The 23,476-nt window shown below is 39.2% G+C and overlaps 1 protein-coding gene across 1 annotated transcript; it reads right to left on the bottom strand.

Moving 5' to 3' along the window:
• Positions 1-3,237: 3,237 nt before the first annotated feature.
• Positions 3,238-22,790, bottom strand: LOC140245960 (uncharacterized). Its single transcript, XM_072325415.1, has 7 exons — positions 22,683-22,790; positions 17,782-17,938; positions 13,668-13,787; positions 10,256-10,453; positions 9,142-9,242; positions 7,791-8,519; positions 3,238-3,432 (listed from the first exon to the last, which is right to left on the bottom strand). Exons 1-7 carry the CDS (start codon positions 22,788-22,790, stop codon positions 3,238-3,240), a joined length of 1,608 nt encoding a protein of 535 aa, XP_072181516.1.
• Positions 22,791-23,476: the final 686 nt, after the last annotated feature.

The raw sequence follows: 23,476 nt of genomic DNA, 5'->3' as shown, positions 1-23,476 counted from the left end.
TCATTCGCTGACAAGCAAAAGAAAAAAAAAAAAAAAAAAAGGGCCTTTTAACAACTTGTGGTGCACTTCCTCATTTCTTCACCTGACAAAAAACAAAACAAAACAAAACAAAACAAAAAGGTCTTCAGCACAACTTGTGATGGCACTTCCGGGTTTCTTCAGCTGACCAGGGAAAAAAAAAAAAAAAGGTCTTCAGTGCAAAAACAAAGGTCTTACTGTGCAACAAGATTTCATTCTATTTCTAGTGCCACTTCTGGGGTGAAAAAAAAAAGGGGGGGGGGGGGCTCCCATGGCTCTGCTGACCATGATGCAGTAAATTCAGAGGTGCCTACTGACATTTTTTGCAGCAATATTTGCCAAGGACTTGTTGGATTAAAATAAAAAGATTAGATTTTTGTATTTTTTCTTCCTTTTTTTTTGGGGGGGGGGGGGGGTTAGGGTCAATGGTGTTCACTATGTGATTCACTGAAAGAGAAGGGCATTGGTGTTATTGTCCACAAAGCATCCAAAATGTATATTTGGGGATGACGTATTCGTGATAACGTGGACTCCCATTTTAAAGAAGTCCTCCAGACTGGCAGATTTCTTTCATCATACCAAAATTTCATCATAACCGAACAAATAAACAATAACAAAAACATAAAGCGGATAATGTTGTGGCCTGAATTTTTGCTTCATTGTAACCGGAATTTCAATATAACTGTGTTCATTATGACGGGGGAGCACTGTAATGACATTTTACAATAATTGATGTGCAGTCACAAAGCAGTATGCTCTAACCTATACACAGTATTGTTTTAAAAATATTCCATTAAATTCATACTGCATACCAGAAGTCAATCTGCAGTATGTTCCAGAATAAGAAAATTTGAATATAAAGATAATAAAAACATAACTGCATTGTTTACAAATGTTTTGAACATCAAGGCTGATCAAGGCTGAAATTATATGGATTGTCACAAATGATGAAGAAATATAGATAACACAACATAAATATACTCGTCAATAAATCTGAATCCTTGCAACTGATTGACAAATTGCCCTACATCGACGTAAAACACTGATCAATTCAGTGCTTATTTACGTCGATGTAGGGCAATTTGTCAATCAGTTGCAATGAAAACATCTCGACGGAAGAACTTCATAAATTTGAATAAATCTGAATCCGTGTATAACATAATGACTAGAGCATGTCTATTCAGACTAAGAATATACTATGGGTTGAAAACCAGAAGGGCTTTATTGCAATTTTGTGGGTAGTGACATATTGGTATCATGTTATAGAGCGTGATCTTCTCTACTTTATGGTGTCAAAATTCATCTATCTTAAAGGTAGGGGATACCTTTTACAGACCTCCCAAAATGCAGCAAAACATTAAATATGAACCTCAGGGGACTTGTTTTGGCCACTGCTGAGAAATTTGGAAGTCAACAGTTATCTACAATTTGAATAATGCACAAAACTCAACTACTCAGTAGTTCTGTGTGTCAGCCACACTTAAGCCTTTTTGTTGCAGTCTTCTGTATTTTTTATCTATAAACACAAATCTAAAAGTATAAGAGCTGATGTAATAACATATAGAGTGTGTGGCAAGAATGTATATAAAAATGTTTGTAAGTTTTGATGAACTTTCTTCGCAAAAATACATGATGGACACACATGCAGTGCATGGGTCTGCAAAGATAGCCTAGTAATGTACTGGAATTTATGGTGAGCCCCGAAAAAAATTCAATTCAAAATCTAACGGTCAATAAAAATGTACTTAATGTTACCTTCCACTTTCAATACTTTATGGGAGTTTCTAAAATGATACTCTCTTCAACATACCACTGTATTTATACAACTCTTTATTTAAGGCATGCAAATGGGATTCCCTACCTTTAATTTGCAGTAAAATGATAAAAATTAAAACCACAAGGGTGCTCTTTTACCCTACATATAGATCAATGTTTATAAACTTCCTCATTTTTGATTTAGAAAAAAAAAAAAACAACTTATTGATTGCTTTGCTTTTTATTTAAGCTCAAATCTTAGGATGCGATAGCACCCTTCTGGTTCTCAGCTGACAATATGCTGTGTTGCACATCTTGTCTCCAAAAACTTGTGCTCCTAAAACTAGAGGTTGGTAAATCACATATTTGCAAATGGAATACAATGATGTACCTCCCTTTGTGTTTTTAGAAATGCTATTTTTTGTTCCTTTCATTTCCACAAGCTAAAATAAAGATGGTGCTAAAAATATTGACATATATGATTGTAATAATAAGAAATTACTAAGAATAATATGATCATCAAAATGAGATGTCTGCATTGAAATCAAAATAAGAAACAAGAAAATATATAAAAACCAGTCATTTCAGGAGAAGTTACCAAACTATTCTCTATAATTCTGCTCTAATGGAAACATGTTTTAAGTCCTTTTCCAGTCACACTCTCGGGAAAACCAAACTGGTACTGATAATTCTTTCTGTTATGTACTTATCCGTACCACTCTAAAGACGCAGAAAGCGCTCAACTACATCTTGTATGTATCTATCTCTTCAATCTACCATTTTTCCCCTTCATCAGAGCTTGACATTTTTTTTTTTCTCTGCTGGTGGCCATTTAGGGCCACTAAAATCTTTAAATCTGATTTTCTTGTAGCCAACAATGAAATTTAGTGGTGTTATATGAATGGAAACATAGAATCCATTTTGAACCTGAAGTACCCAATCAGAACACCAAAAGATAACCTTTTTGGAAATTGGTGGCCCGATTTAAATTTTTTGGTGGCCCTGGGCTGCCGGGTCCCCTTTAATGTCAAGCCCTGCCTTAATACATGTCTTCTTCTTTACCTTCTATCTACTCTCACTTCACTCCTTTTTCTGAATCAAATCACACACAGTGTTTGCAGTGGCTGGCACTTGAATTGACATAAGACAAGTTGGACCCATAAAAATTAAATGAATTTTTGAATTGTTGTGTCTATCACAGCTGATTGACTACCTGATCCAACCCGAGTATGAATGCTCATGACTTTTTTTTTTAAAATTATGGCTACTGATAAAACATTGAATGATCAGTGCTCAAACATCAATGAAGGGTAATTTGTCAATCAGTTGTGATACTGGATCTAGTTTGAGATGATGACATCTTATTTCAATTCACCAATAAACAAGGGTTTCTTTGAATAGTGATAACATGCTAATATCTCTCAAACTTCCACCATGATTTACGAGGTCAGGTGTCAACATAGATCATTGCTCTAAGAGGTACTCCCCCACACCTTTCGCAACACTAGGCATGGAATTTTTGAGAAATGACAGCAGTGTGATTCCCTTTATGCCCTTCTCTTGGCCGGACCCAGCACTTCGTGCACCCACGCCATCGCCGCCTTGGGGTTCAGACCCCGATCTCTGGACGGATCCAGGTGATTCTCCGGTAAGTGAATTCTATCAACAGTAAAGCAAGAAACAGATTTACAATAAAAGAAGAAAACAACTTGAGACCCCTTAAGTCTAGTGCTCATCTGAGCATCACACTCTGCCTTCCCAACACTTGTCAATCTGAAATAAACTTTCAAAGTATCGAGATTTGGGGATAGCAGCAGGTCCCCCTACACAATACCCTTCTAACTTTGATTTTTGGGAGACTATCCAGGGGCCGGCCAGGGTGGGGGGTACCACCACCATCTGTACAGACTACCCCCCCCCCCCCCCATCCCCATCCCCCCTTGATTCTTGATTTCTGTCACTTCTGGTAAAAAATTCAGTCCCACAAGTTCTAGGAGAAGATGAGACTGTCAAATATGAAAATTTGTTATTTACGGGATTTTGGTCTCTCCCAAATAAAACAGGCACTCTCTAATATCTTTCAAAATCCCTGCAGTTTGAAGAGAACTTGTGCTGCACAGCTGACTCATTTGTTGCCCACCTGTTTAAAGGACAAGTTTCCCTTCATCTTCACATGGATTGAGAGATTGCAGCAATACAGTAGAACACAGGAGTGATTTTTGTCCCCGCCGAACGAGTTCGAGCAGGGGACTATGAAATGGGCTCCGTATGTGTGTCCGTCCGTCTGTCCGTCTGTGTGTCCGTGTGATCAAAATCTTCAATTTGCTACTTCTCTATCATTTATGAGCCAATTTTGATTCTGTTTGCTTTATATGATAGCACTACATGGGAGCTTTGAAACTTCTACACAGAATTAATTCCCTGTCGTCAGAAATTGTTTCAGCGCCATCTGTGGGATCATTTCGAAACCGTCTAACGGTTGATCACAGTGGCTAGTTTTTTTTGTCAAATTTTCTATGTGCTTGTAAATATCTGTAAATAAATTGTATTATAATGTAAATAGCACCAGTCTGCAAGAATCTTCAGTCTATTGAAGGAGGCAGACTTTAAATCAGAAGAAGAAGAAGAAGAATTTCAGTTGTGACCTTTGACATTGACCAATATTGTACATTATGCTACAAAATGCTACTCCTTCGCCATTTCTAACCCGATTTCGATTCCGTTTGCTTTATGTGATGGCACTAGGTGAGGGCTTCAAAACTTCTACACAGAATTTTGACCTTTGACTTCTTTGACCTTTGACCTTGATTTTTGACCTATATTGTACATTGGCTACAAAATGCTACTCCTTCGCCATTTCTAACCCGATTTCGATTCCGTTTGCTTTATGTGATGGCTCTAGGTGAGGGCTTCAAAACTTCTACACAGAATTTTGACCTTTGACTTCTTTGACCTTTGACCTTGATTTTTGACCTATATTGTACATTGCCTACAAAATGCTACTCCTTTGCCATTTCTAACCCGATTTCGATTCCGTTAGCTTTATGTGATGGCACTAGGTGAGGGCTTCAAAACTTCTACACAGAATTTTGACCTTTGACTTCTTTGACCTTTGACCTTGATTTTTGACCTATATTGTACATTTTGCTACAAAATGCTACTTCCGGCGGGGACATATATTACGCACCGTGTAATTTCTACTTTTCCTTGTTTTGAAGAAAATTGGACAATCCGCTCAAAAGTCATCAATTTTTGAAGTTTCGATGCCACCATCGCTGGATGAGAAGACTACTACAGCTTGTGATGTCACATGCATAGAACGGTTTGAAAGAAAATTCAACCAACATATTGTCACTTTGCTCACACAATGAAAGAGCACTTGACTTGCCTCTTCAAGAAGGAGGGGGGAATAATACTACCTTTGAAATACGTCAGTAACAAGTTGAAGGAATGTGTACTTTTCAAAAAGTGAAATTTTGTGATATTCTCTTTCTATTTTCCTTATATCGTTCTATGCGTGTGACATCATACACTGTAGTAGTCTTTTTATCCAGCTGTGACTTCACAGAAACTTTAAAAATTCATAACTTTTCAACAGTTTGTCCGATTTTCCTCAAACTAAATTGCTGCATTATCTCAATCCACATGTATATGAAGGTGATCTTGTCCTCCAAGGCTCTGGAGACATACACACACTGCTGAATTTGCACTGAATTTAACATTACTGGTGCATGTCTTTTTATTCATTTCTGCACTTGAGTGAGTGAAGGATTATACACTCAGAAATTATTGGAATCATTTGGGATGAGGGAAAAGTATCTACATACATTTACACAAGTGTGTTCCTTTATAAACGGTCACTAATAAGTGGATGACATAAACGAAGAAATACATTACAAAATTTTCTAAATTTCATAAGACAAAAAAGAAATCATGCAGAACAAGGTAAAATAATAAAAATTGGATAAGAAATATGGAAGTTATGACATTCTGAAGTTTCAACATTTTTCAGAAAATGCTCCTTGACTAGTCAATACAAATATTCAAATAAACAAGTTGATGTCATGCTTTTACAATTTCTCATTCATTTCACATATACAGAAATGACAAAAATGTCATATGAATATGTGTATTTCAGCTGTATAAATATAAGACTTGCATTAAAACCACCCTAAGTAAGAAAGAACAAATGTTAGCTCTGATATGTTTTGGTATGGGAATATGCCTTTTCCTGCATCAGCTAAAAATAGTATTTTTTTCTGAATTTCATATATAACATGCATAAACTAGAAATGTCGCTACGGCAACTAGTATGCCTCAGCCATAATGCATGATTCTCCTTCAGTAATAGGTCTATTGTACATGTGGACAATGAATGTGTGATTACATTTTCACACAATTGGCAAAATATTAACATGACACGTTTGTCACAGATGTGTTGAATGTTCACCTTCCTTGACCTAGGTTTAATTGGATGAATGAGAGAGTATGTATTTGGGGATTTTAGGACTTTAACTTGACTTTGACCCCTTCATAAGTTTATGCAGTGAGTAATTTTCAAGGTACAGAGAAAAAAATGCAATTTCTATATTGAATAGTAAATTGTTGCCATTTCTATCCGACCTTTCACCCTTGACCTTTGACCCTAAAATTCAAAAGAAAATCATTGTCAGGCAGAACATGCATAAATATGTACTAAGTTTCCAGATAACTTGAGCCACTTCCGAGAGATGGAGAAAGAATTAAAGTTCAGCACTTTCACTTTATCTTTGACCTTTTGAACTTTGACCTTTTTAGCACAAAAAAAGAAAAAAACTTCCCAGAGAATCTCTATTGGGTTAAGCATGCATAAACCAAGTTTAAAAATAAAATAATCCCGCAGGTATTGCACAAATATGAGGGAAATAGTAAAATTTTGAAGTGTTACCCTTGACCTTTGACCCTGACCTTTGACCCATGAACCCAAAATTCCCTAGATATTCACTGCCAGTCAGTACATGCATGTATACTATGTTCCATGAAGATACCTTGGACCATTTCCCGGGGATTTGGAGAAAAAAAGGGAAATTTTAACATTTTACTTGACCTTTTGAACTTTGACCTCATGACATAAAACTTTCACTAAAGAATCTTAATTGAGTAATACATGTATATACAAAGTTTCAATCTTCAGGCATTGCATAGATATGGGGGAAATAGTGAAATTTTGAGCATTTGACCTTGACCTTTTGACCTTTGACCTTGAGCATGTGCACCCAAAAGTTAATAGGCACAACTTCACACCCTAATACACATACATGCCAAGTTTCATGAGGAGATGTCTAAAGGTTTTTTTAGTTACGCTGTCCACAAAAATCATTACGGACGGATGGACAACCTGAAAACAGAATGCCTCCGGCACCACTTCTTTGGCAGAGGCATAAAAATTGTGAGGGCATGACATCATCAACTTGTTCATTTGATTATTCATAAGGACTGGTCCAAGAAATGTTTTCTGAAAAAATCTGAAATGTTAAATTGTCATTATCCTCCTTATTTCTTATAAAATTTTTGTCATTTTTGGAACATTCTGTGGGTGATTTTTTTCTTTTTCTTTTAGGGTTCATTTATTTTTGGTGTGGAGTTCCTCTTTCAGCTTGACATTTAGTTTGGCACTGATGAATTTCCTTTTTATGTCCTTCCTTAAATTCATCTATCTTACAATGTAAATGTTCTAGATTCATCCTGTGTTTTGCTGACTTCAGTGTCATACCTTATGCAGTGGCAGGTATGTGCACAAACATTCAAAAAACAGACAAAGATATTAAAGCGATTTGTATATTAAAAATTTTCTACCAACAAGATCACATGAAATTTTGATATCCTTTGTATATCTTTGTATATCTTTGTATATCTTTGTATATCTTTGTATTCCTGTGTAATCATGATTTCATGTCAATTTCAAAAGTGCCATTATTGTTTTAATTATTATCAAAAGATGTACTGAATGGATTCATTAATGTCTTCTTTTCACCCACCTCCTGGCTGGAACCAGTATTTCCCATGGGTCCACTTCCTCCATCAGAACTGGCACTAAACAAGAGATCCACACTTGTTAAATTAAGTGGTAAAGCATCTTCAGCATTCAGTGGCTGAGCTATACTATAGTCTGCATATTCTTGTGCCTCCTTGACGTCAATTGATTTGGAAAGGGAGGATGTTTTTGGAGTCTCATGAAAATCTTTACGCAAGTCGACATGTTCGTTCAGGTTGTTCCTGATGTCACCGTTAGTCAGTACCTTTAAATAAGTACCACCTGTTCGTGAAGAACTCTGGCGGGATTCAGCCACGTCGCCTCCGTAGTGTGAGTTATGTGGAGAAGTTTCCGATCCTGATCCAATTCCTGGATTGCTAACAAGTTGTTTGGAAGCTGTGTGATGGTCCAACCGTACAATACGTGTACATCCATCTGAGACCACATTGGGTTTGGAGTTGTCTGCCATCTCTGCAGCAGGAGGTGCTGATATGTTGACCTTTGTTGCAGCCACTGCAGGGGTGGGATCATATACTGCAGGTGCTGAATTGTGCATCTGCGTAGCAACTTGGGAGGACTTGCCTGCATCCAGACTTGATGGACTTGCTTGCGGGTTATCCAAGGGTGAGATGGGGTTGTGGTGTCCACTTCCAACATTGCCACCCTGTGGTTCAGACACTAATCTCTGGACAGCTCTGGGTGATTCTGTCATGACAGCTCCCGGCAGCAGATTCTGATGACAGTAGAGAAATAAATTGAGTTACATTTACAGAAAAGGAGACTGTGTGTCATGCATGAACAGTATCTCATGAAAAGCATGCAACAACGAAAGAATACATGGTGTACCATGAAACCACCCAGAAACAAATGTTCCACCACCACAGAAATCTTAAAAGAATTTCAGTTGCGCTAATATTCTTAGTTCCAATTTGCCAATTGTCGTGTATTGGATATGCTTGTATAGTATGTACAATTTTTAAAAACATTTGATATGTTATTCATTCTGTATTAATATGTGATTTGTAATTTCAGTTCATTTTGAGCTAATTCAGTTGGCTCTGTGTGGGGAAGTTCATCATACTTTCTATGCAACAGTCACATGTTTTTCATATTTGCAAGGGAATGGATTTTAACCCATTGAGGATAAGTCCCGAGTATACTCCGGCAGGTGTCTACGGGAAATGCGTGTTGTAGCAAAATCAGTCCGTCCTCAACGGGCTAAAATGTCAATGAGTAAATGGTGAAATGTTCCCAATTTCATATGAATAATATGACTGATTTTTTTTTTTTTTTTTCTTAAACAGGGTGAAAGAATCATGGTCAAGCTTAAAACAGATTCTCAGTGTACCACTTACCTCTTGGACCTGTGATGATCTTTGGCCAGGTATTACATTTTGGCTGAAGGTTACATTTGAGCTGGATGGTACATTTTGGCCGGGGGGTACATTTTGGCTGCCTGTCGGTACAAAAAAGAGGAATGATGAAACATTAAATTGATGGTATAGTTTGGTTGACATGGGAGAAATCAGATTTTAACTTTTTGCAACATGATAGGAATCACTTATAAAAAAAAATAAAAAATCAAAAGAGAATACAATTCTCAGAAGAATTAAAAGTTTATTTGATGAAAATCAGTTTGGAAATGGCAGACATATCCAAAACATTGTAAAAAAAAAACAAAAAAAAAACTTTTTTTTTTGGTATTTTGTGTATCTCAGATATTCCAAAGCCAATGTTCATTAAATAAACATTGAATTTCTCTTAGAATTGTATGCTCTTTCATATTTCACAAGAGATTTCTCATAATCTCAAAAGATGTGGAAACCTGAAGCCAATGTCAACCAAAAGTATACTGACATACACAATCAGAACAGCCAAACATAAAAATAAATAAATGATCTAAAATGTTACAGACCTCTTAATAGCAAAATTTGGTGACAGGATAATAGACTACTGAAAAACAATACATGGTTCTTCCGACAGGTCTAGAATACTGTTACACATCTTGACAATGTGAGATGACACTTTCACATTACTGGCAGAAAATTGAAATGACCTGTTTGTCACAATTGTGGTATGGACAGACGGACAACCTGAAAACAGAGCAAAGTTTGCAAAGCTAAAGAAAGTTTAATCCATAATACCTTTCTAGATGATGTTGCAAAATTCACATTCAGACAATAATCCAACTGACTTAGCAAGGAGACTGCAGTACATAATGTAAATTACTGTGGGGTATTTCATGAAAACACACCAGTGCCTACAAAATGCTTTCAGACTTGGCACTAATTGAAAACCTCAAGAGATTTCTTCAACACTTCTAGCTGTTTCTAAACATCGGACACACAGACGAACATACCCCCCCCCCCCACCCCCCACTGCCATGCCCACCATTCTGGAAGTCAGTTCCACCATCTCCAGGCTGACAGGCAGGGGCCGACATCGCTGCCAATCCACTGCCACACCCACCATTCTGGAAGTCAGTTCCACCATTTCCAGGCTGACAGGCAGGGGCCGACATCGCTGCCAAGCCACTGTGAGCGGGACTGCACATGGAAGGGGTGCCAGGGGCATCATTGCTGGTGCTGCTACCGGCATTAGAGGTAGGGGAAATTTTGGCCTCTGGCTCCAGGATTGGTGGTTTGGCTGCAGTCAGCTGGCTGCTCTCTGCAATGGAAGAAGAATGCATAAATATACAAATAACGTACATGCACAGGGCATTCTGTAAGAATCATCCACCTGATAGTAACCCTCGAGCAGTCTGAAACACACAGGGCAAAGCGAAATGTGTTTGGACTGTTCAAAAATTACAAAGGGTGGACAGGTTTTCCCACAAATTACCAAATGATAGTGCATTATTTGTTTTATATGATGGTGACATGATTTGAATTCCTGTGCTAGCCACTTTCAAGAGATTCCCATGCAAACACTAGCTCCAAGCTACGTGTAACTGAACTGCACACATGCACAACAGCAACGTATTTATGATCCATAGGCAATGCAGCTGAATGCAGCCGAGTGGTTGCTAGTACCGATCATTGTACAAAATGTATACTACAACTGTAATGCCCAGTTAGAAGTGCAGTTGGACAATAGGCAAGACAAAGACTGGTCATGCGATAACTCTTTTCAATCATTTGACTAAGGTCCATATCACCATTATATGATGCAGTCTCCCAAAATCTGTTGTTGATGTTTACGATATGCGGGCCCACTAAAAGTGTAAGCTCAGCGAACATGTATTCGATCCTTTTGAAATTCTCCAGACTCCATGCTTTCAAGTATGATCTGTTCCACTATCTTTCCAAAAACCTACCCCTTACACAGTTATGAAACAGACCACCTAATATATACAACTTTGAAACAAGGTAAGTGCCATAACGTGTCTCACCCATTCGCATACAAGAAATTGTACGCGAATGGGATATATACAGATTAAAAAAAAGAGATATAACAGATAAAAAGAGATATAAAAGGGTAAAAATCTATGGCAAAAAAGAAATGTGCCATAAGAACTTATAGGTGCATAGTCCCGGTAGTATAGAGGGCGCTGTTGATAATACTGCCGATCACCGTTAGCATTGATACGAAGATAGCCGAAGTTGAGCTGTCATCAAGAGTAAAGCGCATAGGTGTTGCTAAGTAACGATGCCTTCGTTGTCTTCTCTGCGCAACACGCAGTTTGTAGTAATGCCAGGGTGCGTGCATATGTGCTTCTTATTATGACATCACAAAAGACGGTTGCTGAAGCTGTCATCCCCCTCAGTCGAATCATGAGCTGAACTCGGGGAAGTGGGCCAAAGCGTAAGCACTAAAGAGGAGTCGATAGCGTAGGTCTCTATGGGAAACTTGCGCCGTGCGCCCGCGTATGCATTTGACTAAAACACCGGGACCATGCACCTTTAACAATAGGCCCTTAAAGTTCATTGACCCCTGCCCATGACCTTTGACCTTGTGGTGACCATCCACTCCCCAAGGGACATCTACCATCCAAGTTTGGTTACAAACGGAGTTATGAATCAAAAGTTATGACCCATAATAGAAACACGCCATAAAAATTTAACATTGGGCTCTAAAAGTTTGTTGACCCCTGCTTGTGACCACTGACATTGTGGTGACCATCCACTCCCCAAGGGACATCTACCATCCAAGTTTAGTCACAAATGGAGTTATGGATCAAAAGTTATGAGCCATAATAGAAACGCGGCATAAAAACGTAAAATTGGGCTCTAAAAGTTCGTTGAAACCAGCTTGTGACCTTTGACCTTGTGGAGATCATCCACTCCCCAAGGGACATTTACCATCCAAGTTTAGTCACAAACAGACCTATGGATCAAAAGTTATGACCCATAATATAAATACGCCATAAAAACTTAACATTGGGCTCTAAAAGTTCGTTGTCCCATGCTTGTGACCATTGACCTTGTGGTGACCATCCACTCCCCAAGGGACAACTACCATCCAAGTTTACTCACAAATGAAGTTATGGATCAAAAGTTATGACCCATAATAGAAACGCGCCATAAAAACTCAACATTGGGCTCTAAAAGTTCGTTGACCCCTGCTTGTGACCTTTGACCTTGTGGTGATCATCCACTCCCCAAGGGACATCTACCATCCAAGTTTAGTCACAAACAGACCTATGGATCAAAAGTCATGACCCATAATAGAAATGCGCCATAAAAACTTAACATTGGGCCCTAAAGTTCATTGACCCCTGCCTGTGAGCTTTGACCTTGAGGTGACCCTCATATATGGTATAATGTGAAACTTTGTATAACCCCTCTTCCCTCGAAGTTTGATTGCAATTGAAGCCCAGAGTAAAGAGTTATTGAAGTTTTTGTAGCATTACGGACAGACGACGGACGGACGAATGGATGGATGGATGGACGGACGACAGACGGACAGACGCCGCAGGCGATCCCTTAGTCTCCCCTCACCTCCTGTGGGCTCGACAAAAACTTGGCTTTGTACTTTAGAGCCACTTGGCTCACATTATAGCCTCTTGTCGATGGCCCTGGCCTTGTTGGAGTCTGTAGATTCAACAATAACACATATTGATATCTGGCTCACTTCACTCGCCAGATAAACCGAGGCATTTGCCCTACGAGTCCTCGACACCTGCCTAACGAATATTCCAACCGAATTCTGGTCCATGAAAGTCACCCAATCAGCACAAAGCTACCAAACTGTGTATTCATGAGCTTTGACGTGATTACCTCGTACATGCACATACAATATCATGGAAAGATGCATCTGTTGTTGAATGGTGACTTTTATATAATGGTTTATGCGTATGGATGTATTTTGAGCGTGAGATTTACTTTATCCCCTAAATGAACAACAGACTATTCCAGAACAAAAGGAAGAAAGCCAACATTAAAGAAGACCTCCGGATGATTTTGATATTTTTACATTTGAACAAATATAAATTAGTTATACTGGGTACAGAGTTTCAGAATTTATAATGATTGGGATGAAGAATAAGAATGTTTTTGAAATTTATAACAAATTGCAATGAACAAGGATGATGACATGGCAGCCTCAACATAAGAATGCATATGAGATGGGGCTCAAGGAAGCAGAACAAAAGAAGAAGGCATGCATAGATTATACACAGGTGAACTTGCAAGCAAGCGGTGTTGTAATGGAATGACACTGCTACATTTCTGAAATATGTGAGGCTCCTATGTCATCATCTCTGTTCAGTGTAATTTGTTTAAGGTTTTTCAAAGTACTGTTTTTCTGCTCAAGAACCACAATAAATTCCACAAATCTGTACATGAAGCTGTTGATGTAAAATTATGAAAATCGTCCTGAATGCCCCTTTAAACATCCCTCATACAGACAAACAAATAAAAAAACAAAGAAACAAACATACGCTGCTCAGCTCTACTGGTTTCCACAGCGCCCTGGTCTGGTGACGGGCTGAAACCTGTCCCATGTCTGCCCTGCTGGCTGTGGGACATTGGGCTCACCACACATAAACTGGACTGCTTTTCTGTGGAATAAAAGATGACAATGTCCAAGCTCGTTAATGCTACGTTTACACCATGTTTCCTGCAGCCACGGAAATCACGGTTCACACCACCATCGACAAAATGGGATGGACGTGAGACAATGCAGGGGGATGGAATGGGCAAACATGACTGGAGGTGGTCCCTAGTGGGACACCACAGGAAATATGTGTAGTCTAGCCTAACCAGATGTCTCGAGAACAGCATCTGATATTGCTAAATGTCGTAGGAGCAAATGCTGTGTCACTGTTCACTGGAGTGAGGACTGGACCAAACAAGACTAGAATATGGAGTGAAAGGGGGAAAAGGGGAAAAAAGGGAAAAGGGGAAAAAAGGGAAAAGAAGAGAATATTCCACCTCGCCACAGTGCACTTCATTTTGGGCAAACGAAGCTGCTGTGGCCGCAGGGAACATTGTGTAGACATAGCATAAGCATGCCACGATGACAATGAGTGGCTCATAAAGCTCCAGTGTCTATTGCCACTGTGCATTACCACAGACTTTAATTTTATTCACAGGAGTACATTCAGCGAGAAATAAACATTTTAAGTGTGGGGGACTATCCTCCATATGACTTGTTATGCATCTATGTCGGAAAAAAAAAATTGTGACCGGAGACAACGGTTTCAGGCAAAAGTCAGGAATTTTGAAAATTCATTTTTTCACTGAATCACACTGCCCATTTCCTAAGCTTTCCATTGATATCAAACACTTGTATTCTTTGGCACCATAAGTGGGCAAAGAAAGCGGAATAAAACGGACTTTTTAAGTTGTTAGCCTGACAAAATTGCGAGAAAACGGGCTTTGAAGATTCACCTCTTTCTCAAAGACAATGTCCGAGCGGCGATGCTAGGTGAGAATCACCCATCCGCACAATGGTGCCAATCGATGTTAAGCTCCGCCTCTAGCAACCACATCGCCTTCTGATAGGCTCACTGAGAGAGTCAAATTTCCCGGGCACCTTCCTCGCAGCTCAGCGTATGGGAGCCGAAAAACAATGCGTTTCGCTCGGCTTTGTTTACCAGTACTTCTTTCAAGATGGCGGATACGATAACTGCAAACGTGATGGTGTACGTGTGTATGGTGCACTCATTACGCAACGGCATCCACACACCATGGCCGTGTGCATGCAACACTAACAGGAGTGGGTGGCGAATCCTCACATTTACAAATCGCGTTTTCATTGCAGTTGATTTGTCTTTATCATTGGCGACCCTTTTGAAGGCAGAAAATTACTAGAGCTGGCAAAGGGTCACGCTTCCTGTTTGTTTTGTTTTTACAAGCCGTGCTACTTTATTGCTTTGTTCGGTGATGTTTATTATGTTAAAACACACAAACAAACACGACTCATTGGTTTGGTGCTATCTAGAAGTGTAGTGTTTGAGCATAATTGGTCATATGTGACCTTTCCTTTCCTCTTGTCTACCTTCCCTTTAATAGTCAGCCTGCTGTCACAATTTTTACTACAAGCAGACGAATTTGAGAATATTAGTTTTCTTTTCACACGATTATGTCATGCTACAAGTGACTGGTGAGTTTCCGATATCATGATGCACGATTTGTGTAGTGATTTGCGACTCTGATGTGATCAAACCATGTTCCCCATGCATCTGTTTTCACATTGGAAGTTGGTAGCACTGCTGTTCACTTTTTGTTTCATTTCCATTGTCGAAGATTGCAGTAGAATAGCTCGGATAGAAAGCCAAACGAAGAGCATGTACTACAGAGCGAGCATATCTATTTTAGCAGAACAATGGAGCACGTAATCATGCACGCGTGGACAAAGCATTCACGAAACGCTGCAACTGGTGTCTCCGAAAGCTGAACTACGTAAATGTGTGCGACGCACCAGCCAATCGCATGCGAGACCCTGCGCCGTAGCAACACTGGGGATATTGCCGCGGCGTTTGAAAGAAGCTCGAAAATGACGAGTGCGATCCTACATGGGGTGCTTAAAATTGCATTTTCGCTAGGAAAAACTTAGTCTTATGCTATGAAATTTAGTGTAGATGTAGAAAACATATCAAAGATTCGATTTCTGCAAAAAACCTAAATCGACAAAAATAACGGTCAAAATCTTTGTACCCCGCCAAGGAGGGAATTTGCTCTTGCGACTTTTGCCTGAAACCGTTGTCGCAGGTCACAATTGTCAAAGAGGGTTTCTTCTAGGAACATAGCATCATTAAGGTTTTTCTTTACAGGCTGTCTTGTTTTAATCTCTCTCAATGGCCACTTGGGAGGCCTATTGCACAAAATAAATGTTTAGCATTCATAACTACATGTTAGATTTGTGGATGAGATGCAATTACATCTGACACAGGGGCGGATCCAGGAATTCCGTAAAGAGGGGGCGCGTTTACAAAATCAAAGGGAGGTGCACGCACCTCTCCAGTTTTTTTTTTTTTTTCTTTTGTTTCAACAAAAAATAAAGGGGGGCGTGCGCCCGGTGCTGTCCTCTCTGGATCTGCCACTGTCCGACATCAATTTAACTGAAGTCCTTATTGCATTTCAAGAAACCATTGTTTTGCTGTTATTTTCAAACTCATGTCAGAAGCATTTACCAGTATTCAAAACACTATATGAAAATGCACCACTTAAGGTCTGTGACACCCCTGTTGACACCAGACAGCATTTGTTTCACAGGCATGATGTTTTGGTGCAAATTTGATGTGCTGCAGCAGGTCACTTTAGGGTCCATTTCCAAGGTGTTTGGATGCTGGTGGGTAGGTGACACAACATTTGCTCCTGCAACAATTGCTCGTACTGCTTCCTCAAAGGACTTAGGGTTAGGGCTGTGATAAGGTTTTAGCTTCAGTTATGAATACAAGGATTAGGATTAGGGTTAGGGTTATGTTTGTAGGTGGGTTTTATGTTTGGCTTAATAGCATCCAGGTACCGATTTCACAGTAGCACATATCATGGAACTGGTGGGTAACACAGTATCTGTCTGATAGTGTCAGTGCACTGCCAGGTCAGGGTTTCTCTATATTCAGATAGCAAAATCAGGGCAATTCTACAAAGCAGAGATATTGGAATAAACCTTTCCCTATTAAAAACTGAGCATAACTTGCATGTTTCCATACAATATCTGATTTGTTAATCATATCAGTGATATGGAAACATAATGTATATTAAGTTATGCTCAGTTCAGGGGGAAGGTGCATTTCAGTGTCTTTTGTTCATCATATTACATTAAGCAGTGATTGACAGGTCACAAAGTGAATCATGGTTTGGATGATTCATTTTTTTTTTTTTTTTTTTTTTTTTTTTTAGTAGGGGTAGGGGCCTATCCAACTAATCTGAAGAAAGAAAAGTTTACCAATTATTGTAAAAAATATGGCACATATCTAGATATTCCTTGGGCCTCATAAGCAATGATCGGGGTATTATAAATCAACACAAGTCAACATGCATTTGCTCTGCATTTGTCCTTTAGGTACATGCTTCCAAACTTTAGACATACAAGTATGGTTTCAGAAAATAGCCATAATGATCAAATATAAGTCTTGTTGACCTACAACAGGTATTTCAGGCAAACAGACAATTTTACCTGTATGACCTTTTTGGGGGTTTTGTGATTCAAGGTCACACAGGTTGAAGAATGATGATAAACATATTGTAACAATCAGTCATGACGCGATTGAGTTCTCATGTAATAAGACCACATTCTTTAACAAAAATGAAATGACAATGACAGGAATCACTAACCGTCAATATTCAGTGGGTTGACAAAACCTGTATCACAAATTTTGACCAAAAAAAAAATCACTTTTTTTTTTATTAATCATCAGATTAATCAGTCAAGTGATGTCCTGTCCAAATCCTAGCTGTCTATTCATAAAATGAAGCCACCATGGCATGTGAAAAGAAAGGTGATCCCAGTTGTGATAGTGCTTTGGCTGCTATGTTTTTTCACTATCCTAAACGTTTCGACATATTTGAGATACAAGGTTTTGTCGCCCCAACAATGTTATGTACCTGGTCCTTCCAGTTTGTCAGCAAGTGAATGGTATTCTTCTTCTCGCAGTGCTTTCACAAGCTGTTCATACCAGTTGTCTCTCTTCCAGATCTGTTCAAACAGTAGCCAGGCTGCTGCTGTAGGACCTTCATTGTTCTCCTTGCTACTGACTCTCTCCTATAATGTGCACAACACACATGATCCACTGAGACATTGTGCACATGCACACTGAAAACAATTCAATGAAGGTGATAAAACTGATCCTTTATAGTCCACATGCTGGGGTTCTCCTCCCGCTCCTAAACTAAATTCTGGTCTTTACACAGAATAAGAAAAATTGCTACATCTGTTTACTTCAGATGTACATACCTGATTTATCATGTCAGAGCTGAAATGTCACTAGTTACGTTCACATGCAGTTGCCAAACTTGAAGTTTAGGTCAAAAACTTAACTGTTGATGATTAGCTCCACTTGTGAATTCACGACGCGGGTTCACATACGCACCTAAATTTTAAGTTAAAACTTACGAGCGAGCCCCACTTATTGATTACAATGGAAGTGCAGAGTCTTGGCTAGATGACTTTATGCCCAAGAGTGCAGCAAACAAGACGTGAGGTTCGAGCTAACTCACAAGCTCATTGATTATTGTGTCCACATGGAGCGAAACTACGAGTGGAGACCCCTGTGGCTCATGGAGAGAGAGAGCGTAAACCCTAAGATGTCTCGTGGTTCTAATCATCGACTAAACTTTAAGATTGCTAACTTTCAAGTAAGTCCACATGGTGCTAAAATACAAGCTAATCATCGAGAGTTAAGTTTCGACCCAAACTTAAAGTTTAGGAACAGCGTGTGAACCTAACTAATGTAATTCACACAAGTTGTTTTGATCCATCTTGCAATTAACAAATAATTCATGCTTCCCTGATGCAGCAAGCTGACAATGCATTACATCCAGATTTCTTATAGATCTAGTCGTAGCAGCAGATGTCATATACTGTACTCCACAAGGGTTTTATTTATGTAAAATCCATGAATTGATAAATTCTCATGAAATTAATTTAATGCACTGTATTTCCAATTACATGATTTGCTGGTGTATGATATTGTGTCGAGTACAACCAGCATGCTACAGAAGAGACAGAGAAATTAACTCTTTATTTTGCATGTAAACAAAAATACTGTACATGGGGTATATTAAAACTCTCCACTTCCAGTCTCCCTCTCTCATCTTATTGTTTTTTGTTTTGTTTTTTTTTGTTTCTGTGATTTGCTGGTGTATGATATTGCATCAAGTACAACCAGCATGCTACAGAAGAGACTGAGAAATTTACTCTTTATTTTGCATGTAAACAAAAATATTGCACATGGGGTATAAACTCTCCACTTCCAGTCTCCCTCTCTCATTTTTTTTCTTCTGTCCGATGTGTTTTTAATTCCCCTCTTGACTGCCTGCACAAAGTACCAATATATTCATGAGCATCATTTACATCTTTTTCCCCTCCTGTTCTCTGGTGCAAGTTGTTGGGAATTTTATTTTGTATTATGAAATATCATGTGACTCATCAAATGCTTTTTAAGAATCCCCTCGGTGTAGGGAGGAGAGTCCAAGGTCCAAATATGTCACATGGGAATTTTGATATGTTGTCGCACACCCTATCTATGGCATGGCAGAAGTTTCATCTAAACTGCTTGTAAAGAAAGTGATGGAATCTCAAAGTTTCACACACTTTAACCCACTGAAGACTAGTTCTGAGTATACTCGGGCAGGTGTCTGTGGAAAGTGTGTGTTGATACAAAATGGCTCGTCCTAGACAGGTGGAAGGGATGGTATAGTATTGGTGGAGATGTGGATTAACTTGGGTTTAATTTATCAATTGGCATGTCCATAACTGTGCCTTCTTCGCTGATTGGCTCAAATGTAAGTGACAATATGAAGATTACTTTGTCTCTTAAAGGACAAGTTCACCTTCATTAACATAAGGATTGAGAGAATGCAGCAATATTAGTAGAACACATCAGTGAAAGTTTGAGAAAAATTGGACAATCGATGCAAAAGTTATAAATTTTTAAAATTTTTGTTTTGAAACCGCTGGTTCAGGAGACTACTAAGGCTCGTGATGTCATATGAGTACAACAGTATAAAGAAAATGTAAAGAAAATTCAACATATTTTCACTTTTTTCACATAATAAAAGAGCACTTGACTTGCCTCTTTCTAAAGGCAATGGAAATAATATTACCCATAACATATGTCAGTAACGAATCAAGGGAATGTGTACGTTTTTCAAAAGATGAAATTTTGTGAAATTCTCTTTATATTTTCTTTATGCTGTTGTACGCATGTGACATCATACACTGCAGTAGTCTTCTCATCCAGCGTTAACTGCACAAAAACTTTAAAAATTCATAACTTTTGAACCGATTGTCAGAGTTTCCTCAAACTTTCAATGATGTGTTCTACTAATGTTGCTACATTCTCTCAATCCTTATGTTAATGAAGGTGAACTTGTCCTTTAACACGTTGAGGAGGGGCTGATTTTGCAACAACACGCATTTCCCAGAGACACTTGCTGGAGTATACTCAGGACTCGTCCTCAACGAGTTAATCTTTATCATGTCACCATTGCATGGCCTTTCCATTAGACTCTGAAACACATTGTTACGCCAGAGTGGGCAAACTTCATTGCTTACAATTAGGCCAACTTATACTAATAAAAATGCACAGCATGTTTAGAGCACACAAAGGATTAGTGAAGGTGAACCTGGTGAAGGGGACTGAAGGGGCCTGCGTAAAGTTGTAAAGTATCGAATGGTCTATGCCTTCCCAAGCTTACGGTACCCTATGCTTTGTCAATGGCTGGCCTCCATAAACAATATGCAAAGCGATGCAAAAACAGTTTACACGAGACGGACAAAAAAAAAAGAGGACATACTTTCTTTTTTTCCTGTACAGGACACAGAAATTTTGCAGTTTATATACAAGCCTAGTCTATGCAACATTATATCCCTCATAAATTGCTTCTCGTCCTCTGATTGGTCGAGAGCAATGAAAGCGACGAAACATATTTCTACCATACAAATCCACTTCTCGCTATTCTCCCTAGGGAAATAGTAAAAAAAAACTATATCACGCTGGTGAATTTCGCGCTTTTGCTTTGCGTCGCGATGTGAAAGATTTCACGTGTAAATGAATGGGTATCGCAGCACCTTTGCTTCGCGAGAGATTTCATGTAAAAATGAATGGTATCGCGACGCCTTCACTTTGCGAGAACCACACAGTCAATTTTCACGTACAAATGAATGTGTATGGCACACTGTAGACAATACACTTGATACGTGTAACGTTAGAAAAAATATCAGACTCACCCAGAGAGACTCTTATAGAGCTCTCTTTCTACCTAAACAGATGCCCATGGCGTTGTGGAATAGAATATTACGTTACAACAGAGTAGGCATTATCGTAGATCTATAGCAAACATATGGGCTCTAGATTCTTCATTGATCTTTACGTACCGTAGATCTTGGTCTCATAAAGACCCCTAGAGATATTGGAAGGTCGTTCCAAAGTTTTGGGGCCATGTACGAGAAAGTGTGATCCCCTAACTACGGTATGCTAGATTCAAGGTAAGTGTCTATGCCTATCCCAGTGTAGGACTGCCTGTAAATTTGGGGAGTTCATGCTTCGCCGCTTGAAATTTGGTCTCGCATTTCATAAACTCGAGCGACAAACCCAAAAGATGTTGACAATAATGTACCCGGTAGATCTAGTAGATCTAACAGGTTAGGCCTGCTTAACTATTTCTCATGTAAGTTAAATCTAGCTACTATTTCTACCTGTCTAACCGTAGTTCCCGTAATGTGATCCTTTTGTAGAAACCATATCAGTTAGATCTATTTGAGTAACGTTAGACTCGTCTAGGTCTAGGCTAGAGTCTGAGACGTTAGAACACGAATCACACAAATTTACGATGGCGCTTAGGGCCAGATCTAACGTAGACTTGCCGTTACTGAATGTTCTACCCAAATTTACAATGTATACTTGCATTTTCCCGCAAAGGATAGTCCATATTCATGTATAGACAGCTAGAAAACGCTAGTAGTAGAAAGACAATAGAAAACATAACAACAGCTGTAGCTCACATTGTTGATCAGCTCTAGCACACCAACGTACTTACAGACCGGATAGGCGTATTGCATGCATGAAGCGCATATTGAGTTTGCAGTTTGCGCATGTTTACTAGTACGTTGTACAGCAGTGCACGTGCACTGTGGCCGAGCGCGCAGTTGTCTCTTCACAATACGCGTACGCGCTACCCTCCTGCTGCTTTCCCAAGCATGATTGACCTGTGAATCTTCTCGAAAGAGTGAGGCAAGGATGCTCTAAAAAGGGTAAATTACAGAATACCAGCAGTCTATTACTCTATTCATTGGGAGGGATATAAAACAAATAGACCAGGCCATTGTTCGAGGCACCGGTTGAAACTATGTGCATTCCTTGACTTCAATAAGCACTATTTTCTGAGGGGCTGCGCCCCTCAGAAAATAGTGCTTATTGAAGTCACCTCATGCACATAGTTTCAACCAGAGCCTCTCAGGCCTGGTATATTTGTATACTATGCCACTGTATGCCATGCCTATGCGATAGTACACAACACTATGCTAGGCTACCCTACATCAGTCTGATGAAAACTCCTTCTAAGCTGGATCCAGGATTTACCAAAACATGTCCTTTTTCTCATTCCTGTGATTGCTTGCTTCCTTCAACATTTTTGCACAAGTACACTGCCTATTTCGGCATACACCGGTACGCTGCACTAGCATATCTACACAGGTCCAGTCTGAAAGCCCCATCGTGGTTACATCCTATTCCTGTGGGAAAGATTAATAACACATGAAGGAGTGAGAAAGCATAGTACTGTACCTTAAAGGAATCCGTAAGGCAGTGCAGATGGGGAAGAAGGCTACGTGGCAATACATGCTGTGTCTCTGGTGCTAGTTCTTGTAATCTCTTTTTGCGCTCACGGTCCATCCTGCATCAGTCGATCAGTTCAGGTCGGAGCATCAGCCAGTCCACCCTACAATAAATGATCTCTGAGAGAACGATGCACAGGCAAAGGCAGGTTTATTGACTGGTAAAACCTGTTATCCAGGGTTTGTGACATTCACTTGCCTAACAACTTTCATATGAACTTAAAAGTGTTTACATGGAAGCACACAATCTAACCTGCAAAGTTTTTTTTTTGTCACTTGATTCAACATTTTACAGGAATATTACATTGAATGACTACGAACAATGATGGGGATTGACATCATATGTACAACTTGACAGAATTAATGAAAATTATAATTGAGAAAAGGCTAACTCACAAAAAGCAGCACATATTCCTTGTTGGAATGATAAATGCCAAATAAATCCAAGAAAACAACACAACACAGAACAGTGTATCATGTGCACAAAGACCTAAACTTTGGTCCATGCAACAACACACAATGGCCATGCAGGCAACACTACGGTCTCTGGCTGTCTGTTACAGCAGGCCAGCTGCGGAGCCTTTAATGACATAGTGAGAGTGGCACTATAGTGCTAGCTCAACAAAGCTTTGTCATTGCCCATCATTGTGACCTTCCAGAATGGTGCACTTATTCATATGCTAAAATTATATTAGATCTTTAACAAACAAACGCCATATTATAAGCAGGTTTTAGTACCCTTAA

This window comes from Diadema setosum, unplaced genomic scaffold, assembly GCF_964275005.1.
Source record: "Diadema setosum unplaced genomic scaffold, eeDiaSeto1 scaffold_91, whole genome shotgun sequence".
Lineage (NCBI taxonomy): Eukaryota > Metazoa > Echinodermata > Echinoidea > Diadematoida > Diadematidae > Diadema > Diadema setosum.
Note: the sequence above shows the minus strand (reverse complement) of the source record. Positions and strands in the feature narration are given on the sequence as shown.